Raw genomic sequence first — 6,944 nt, 5'->3', positions numbered from 1 at the left:
CCTACAGAATAACACCCTGAACTGTGTCAGATATTAAGATGATTACTCATTATTACTGTTCACCAAAAAGAACAGACATGTTTCACATTTCATTCTGTGGGGTTTGCTATCTACAAAAGAAAGCCATGGAGAGATGGTTCATCATCACCACAACTTTCTCCTGCTGGTCATAGCAGCAACCTCAGCTCCTGCATCTGTAAAAGGGTACATTCAATGTACCCAGTCAAAATACCCTAAGCAAACTATAACCAGATGTGAGGATCCAGGAGGGTGCACAGACAATTCTTAGTTTGATTACACTTAACCAGACCATCAGACATAAAGAGATTGGAAAAAAAAAAGCATATATATGCAGTAGCTACCACAAAGATTCTTGTATTAATTTGATACCTATTTCTGTTTCAATTTCTTCATTGTGCCCAACTATCTCCAAAGTTACAGCCTCTGGTGCATCTAAAATAGAAAGAAGTATTGCTATTGAATACATACTTGCTTACATTCTACCACAGTAAAAATTATACATTTGCTTTATTTCCAAAACTAATCACATACTTTCCATTTAATTCAAAGAACAATATCTGGACTCTGGCATTATTGAGTAGTTCAAAACACAATATGTCCTGTTAATTTTTTTTTTCACATGCATATATATACAGTGCACAATTTAAAAAGGCTGGAAGGGCTCTTCCCCAAAACTCCTAGTAAGTTTGTACACCTTACTTACAGCAGCTAATTTAAAAAAAAAACAAAAAAACAAAACTGTAGTTGTAGGGAAAACATACTAAATAATTTTTCCAAAAGTGGTAATGTGTCATATACATTTATTCTGCTCGGTTTTTTTTAATTTTGACATTATTGTGAAATAGTTCAGCCTACCAGATTTGATCATCTTTTTATATATTTATCAAGTGAGAACTGTAATTGAAAGTCTGCACAGTAAAAAGAACCAAAAAGCATGCTTTAAATTTTAGAAAGCTTTCTTACCTGCTTCTACTACCAGCTTAATTGTGTTTGTGCTGTGGTATATCTCTCCTTCATGACTGATTAAAATTTTACAGGTATATATCCCAGAGTGCTGTACTGTTAAAGTTTTAAAATCCAGTTCCCGTTCTGTTTCATTTGCATAGTTTTTACAGTCCTGCATCAATAAAGACAGATAATAATATTATTCTGTACCAAACTTACATTCGAAACCTTTGAATTTTCAGTCATGGTCACCTAAATTTGAACATTTAACCCACTGGAAGTTGAGAGCACTGCAATTTCAAGTAAATGTCTGAGTATAAAAATATTGTGTCAGGAATTTAAATGCACTCATCTGTTATTTTTCAAAATAATGGCTTGAGTCTGTAGATTTGTGGCCAAAAGTTGTCTAAAATTAGGAGGAGCTTCCAGGTTAAAGCAAAACACCTCAACAATAGGGAAAATGACCATCTCAGAGGGTGAAAAGAGTTGGACTCACATTTGTTTACCCTCTATTTTTTGGGGTTTTTTTTGGGGGGGTTTGCTTTGGGGGGTTTTTTGTGGTTTTTTGGTTTGTATTGTTTGGGGTTTTTTTTAGTTCATAGCACATGTTAAGTGAAAAGTAATCTGAAAACACAATAGCATTTGGTTCTGGTCTGAATTACCTTAGATCAAGAATGGAAATTATCACTGCAGGAAATTGTCCAGGGAATGAACATTTCCTGGATGCATACGCTTACTAACAGGCTCATATACAAAAGGCACGTGTGATCATCCCTGTTTTATCTATCTCAGCTTAGGGTGTGATAAGAAGGCTTTGAAAATTTTCACCCAACCAAGTGCCAAAGGATATTTAGGCACAAGGATGGCTGCTTCATCTGTCTCATACAGGATTAGGCATTAAAATATTAGGCATGGGTATACTCAGCCATGAGAGAGGTCAGTCTGGGGTATATGTTCCTTTACTGAGGAAAATATATCAACCTATGGTCTCCCCCATCATTGGTCCTATCCTCCCAGGCCCCAAAGGAAAAAGCAGCAGGGCTGTGGCTCATTCTGCCAGGCAGAATCCAGATGTCCATGCTAAGGTGACAAAATCCTTTGCTGAAATTGATTTAACATGGGGTGAACAGGGTCTGTTCCTCTAACCAGAACACCTGAGAGGAAGAAGGAGCACTGTTCAAGGCGATGCATAGGGATAGGGTGGAAGAAACCTATTTAGGGTGCTTCATCCAATGGTTGAAGGCAACACCCAGCAGTTACAGGTGCTTATGCAACTACCATCTACGTTCTGACAAAAGCTGGTAGAGAGAAGACCTATGATTTGCCTCAAATGAATAGAACCAGACCTGCTATATATTTTGTCAAAAGTATTCAGAAACAGCAAAATTGAAAAGTTTGCAATTACTTTACAAGCACATGCCAACTGTAAAACAAATATCTTGGCACATTCTTTACTGTCAGGTTAATATCTGTATCAGCAAAGTAGCAGCTAGCTAAACCAGTTGCTGGCTAAATCAGCAAACAGACTTGCAGATCAGATCTTTTATCATTCCAAACTACCAGTTTATTAATAATTTCTGATTACAGGTACATTTTTCTAACAAATTTGAGAGCAGAGAAAAACTTTATCTTGTATATCTGTCTAAAGGTTTTTGCCCTAATAACCTGAGAAATTAAAGCTTTACGAGGTTTGAAGTTGCTTCAAAAAAATTGTTTGTAATTAATTTTTCCTGCAATGATGTTTTGTTTCTATAGCAAATGATTTGAGACATACTGTTTCAGTAATTACCTTGTACCACGTTATGCTGTCATTTTCATTTACAGACAAATCGCTACATTTCAGTGAATGACCAGTTCCAGCATTTTTTATTTCTGTAGTTAAATGATTTTTGTTGAAACAGCTGCTTTTATTTCTTTCAAGTACATTCAAGGTCCACTTTTGAATTGTGAAATTTTGTTTTCCATTGCTATGAAAAAAAAATAAAAGCAAAATCAGTTTTAGGAGCTTTTTAAAGGAATGTAACTTAGTGAGCTACACAACAAAATACAAATAAATTCTCTAATACATCTGTAAGATAAAAAGTACATCTACAGTGAGCTAATTATTTCTAACCCCCCTTATTACTTTTCCACCCCCAAATGTGTTATTTCCCATAATAAAAGAGGTTATACCATTGCTGGATATGTCCAAATACATGACCACCAAGGGAAAAGAAGTTGGAGGACTTTTGGCTTAAGTTTGGCAAAGTTGGCCTAATTGTGGCAGTCAGAGCTTAAGAGAAAGTCGTATGCTGCTGTAAGTTAACGGGTGAGATTTCACAATTAATGCATAAAGTTCTCATTTTTTACTGAACAGGTAAGGTCTGACAAAGCAAAAGCAACAATCACAGAGCACTTCCCTCCAGTGTCAATCATATCTTCATAAATATGTTTGGATCTTTCTGTCTTGAAGAAGAGAATAAGGAATTGTGCCCAGGAGAACTGAAATTAGTCAAGAATCATTTTGATGACAAGGGCTAAGGCGACAAAGCAGCTGAAATGGAGAAGCAAGCCTGACAAATGTGTCAGCTTAAACACCATTCTTGACTGACATGTCTTTTACTGTTACAAGATTCAGAAGAACTACTAGGACATCATTTAGATGATGAATTTAGATCAAGTTTTGGTTAAGGTTTTTTCCCCCTTTTTAAGCTCCCCAAACAGATATATTTATGTATTTTGGTCTCCCTCTTCGCCTTGTAGCCCTTTTTCAGCCTTAATTGGTTCTCCTTGTTCTCCTTACTCACTTGAGACATTTATTACTCATAATTGCAATTGACTATATAAATCCAAACATAGTGGTTTGGTTTCTCAACCAGATAACTATGGTGTCATAAACAGGAAAAACCTTATCAAAACTTTTCCATCAGAGGTGTACTCGAATGGGTATTCACAGTGGGTGGAGTCCTTCTCTCCTATTCTTCAACATCACATTTACACATTTAAATCAGAGCTACCAAGGACAGTCAGCAGTGGGACCACAGTCAGTAGTCACCCTTTTAGAGTGTAGTTTAAGTGACCTATTTTATATGTTTGGCTTAGGACAAGGTAGTCTGTGCTCTAGAAAGGCCTCTCTCTCCATGACAATAAAGGTACCTAAGTAGCTTAGGTGTAGGTAAAGATTAGTTCCAAATAATTCCACCAAGTCTGTATGCTTCTTTATGCACCGCACTAGTATCTGAACACTGCTGGAGAAGCAATTACAGATGTAGACATAAAATATATATGATTTTACTATCTAGGTTCAGCAAATGGAAGAAAAGCATCAATAAGGCCACATGTTCTCCTCAACGCTGTCACTCCACAAAGGCTTTCTTCTGTGATCGTACTTGGTGAAGTCACTTCAACAAATATGAGGACTTCACCTGATGCTTGGCAGGTTATTCTACCTGATGAGGCAAAATCTGGCAAGGAGCAGCTCCCTGGAAGGTGACAAAACCACATCTATGAAAACTAAGATTATTTTGGTTTATATAATTTCTAGCTGTCTGCCATATAAATGATTTTCATGGAAAAAAAAATTATATTGTTTAATCAGCTAGTATCTGCACTGTTCTATCTCTATCCTGGTTTTCACTTGCTGAGATTCTTTAGTGCTAATTTGTGGGAAACAAAACCATTTCTGGCTTAACAGCCCTTCAACTTCCCCCACCAAACCCACCAAGAAGGAACAACAAAAACTAGCTTGACTGAGGAGAGGATACAGAGAAGTGAAAGCTGTGGAGAATATAAACCAAGTTTACTGGATATATAGCCAATTCTAAGTCATCCCTCAGCTATTTCACTGCAACAAGCCCGTGTTATCTCTATATTTCAATCTGCTGCCAGAAACAGACACTCTGCCTTCCAAACTACAATATTAACTCTAAATGTGTGTGTTCCCACTTCTTTGAACTGCTCTAAACACATTGAAAAAGTGAGCAGTATTGGGATCTTAAAATGTATTGTGTTTATCATGGATTTCTGTACTTTCGTTTCTTTCAGGAACCTCTAAGTTCCCTCAGAGCAACCAGATGACCTGGTTTTTTGTATTTTGTTTTTTTCTTTGTTAACCACAAGATATAGGCTATGAAAAAGCATACAAATTAAAAATCCCAACAAAGATGTGTGACAGTTTTTCTGCTTACCATTCCCACTACAAGTGCATATGGAATCCTTTATTTTCAAGAAATATTGCTGAAGATGAACACACCCAGTCTTATGGGTGATGTCTATCAATTCCTGAATTTATATCTTAAGTCTACTATAATAGCAAATACACATGACCACATCAACACATACACATGAACACTTTACCTATCTATGCTATGTCTCAGCAGAACACTTCTGCTTTAACTGGAAAACTTCTGAATCTTCTTTAAGTTAAAAACAAGTGGATAATACACCATAAAAACATTGTTACATCATTTTCACCTCTTGCTTCTTGCATATTGTCAGTTGTGACATATCAGGAAAACAATCCCTGCATTAAATTAGTCAGAAAAATCCGTCAATATGTGTTGTCTTACTTTTCTTGAAAATCTGAAGTATATGTAATTGTCACTTTGCTCACTAAAACTGTCATAACAGTTATAAGCACTCTAAAAATCATTTCCCATATAGGTTACAAATACTTATCTCTAAGTGAAACAGTTGAAAATAAAAAAGACAAATAAAAATATACTTAGAATGTTTAATTTCAAAAAATTTAACCTATTATAAAAGCTCTGAAATTAAACTAATTCCATTCTAATTGTCATTCTTATTAAATCTTAAATCTTAAACCAGTTCAGTAGTCCACAATAACCCACAATTTTTCCCTATTAATAGAGCCTACTAAAAGTCCTCTGTCACTGCAGTAAACTGGTTTTGCAAATAACCTTCTGCATTTACTGAAACGTAGCTGCTTGAATATGCTTGCTAATAGTAAGAACCATCATATGAACTAAGTCCAAGATCCCATTAAAATCCCATGAAAAAAATCCCCTTATGCCTATTGTTCCAGTGGTGAGACCTGTGAAGAGTTCCCATGTGAAGATTGCAAGATTCTGGCATGTGCTTTCATTCTGATCTTAACAGGAAAATCAGTATCTGTATGGGCCTAACAGAAAGAAATTGGAGGGGGGGAGGGAAATTGTTTCAGAGTGGTCAAGTTGTATTATTTTAACTAAGAAAGCTTTTTTTTCCAAAATTAAAGTGCTTTCTTTAAAAACAGTTTTAAGACTACATTTAAAACTACAGTTTTAAAATGTAGTAGCATAATATAGTCTTAGAAAACAAAACCAAAAAGCAGAAAATCAAAACTCTTAATTCCAAATACATGCTTTGATATAATCAAAACCTTTCTTCTGAGTTTCTTGCTTAAGCAAATCAGCGAATCAAGACATTTCACAAAGGACTCAGACATTTTTGTGTTTTCCAGTAAATACTTACTTTAACATACTTCAACCTAATAGATTTACTTAAGGTCTGCTCCTGTCATCTCTTTCTTCTGTGTGTAAGGTTGTTTCCCTCAGTGTTGCAGTTTACATTTTTTTCATATTCATTTTACAGAATTGTTGTAATTTACTGTGGATTTACTGTCATTGCTCCAAGTCCTTAAAATAATCACCAAACTGCAAGTATTGTGAATTAAGGCCGAGGTTATCACAGCTTTCCCCTCTTTTTTGCTTCATTTTAGACTCCTTATGACAACCTCCTCAGTAGCCTGGCAATTCAGGTGTGATCCTCACCTATCGCTCCCTATGCCAAAATAAGTCAGAGCATGCATTTTATACCACTGGTTAGGTGCTGGGAGTAGAGTCAGTTGCTAGACTTAATAGTCTCTTAGCACCATATTTAGTGAAATGATCACATGGACAACTGATCATGGCCATCAATAAAGCCAAAATTTAAAGCCAAATTCAGATTTAGGACCAGTATTATTCAATATATTCAATATATTTATAAATGACCTGGAT

At 35.6% G+C, this 6,944-nt stretch overlaps 1 protein-coding gene across 1 annotated transcript in view; it reads right to left on the bottom strand.

Moving 5' to 3' along the window:
• Nucleotides 1-2,933, bottom strand: part of IL18R1 (interleukin 18 receptor 1) — a gene marked incomplete at its 5' end in the record, with an annotated part of 10,556 nt that extends 7,623 nt beyond the window's left edge. Inside the window, 3 exons of the mRNA XM_010178147.1 lie at nucleotides 391-453; nucleotides 985-1,138; nucleotides 2,756-2,933. Coding sequence (XP_010176449.1) covers nucleotides 391-453; nucleotides 985-1,138; nucleotides 2,756-2,933 — 395 coding nt within the window. The remainder of the gene's footprint in view (nucleotides 1-390; nucleotides 454-984; nucleotides 1,139-2,755) is intronic.
• Nucleotides 2,934-6,944: the final 4,011 nt, after the last annotated feature.

This window comes from Antrostomus carolinensis, unplaced genomic scaffold (assembly GCF_000700745.2).
Source record: "Antrostomus carolinensis isolate BGI_N321 unplaced genomic scaffold, ASM70074v2 scaffold851, whole genome shotgun sequence".
Lineage (NCBI taxonomy): Eukaryota > Metazoa > Chordata > Aves > Caprimulgiformes > Caprimulgidae > Antrostomus > Antrostomus carolinensis.
Note: the sequence above shows the minus strand (reverse complement) of the source record. Positions and strands in the feature narration are given on the sequence as shown.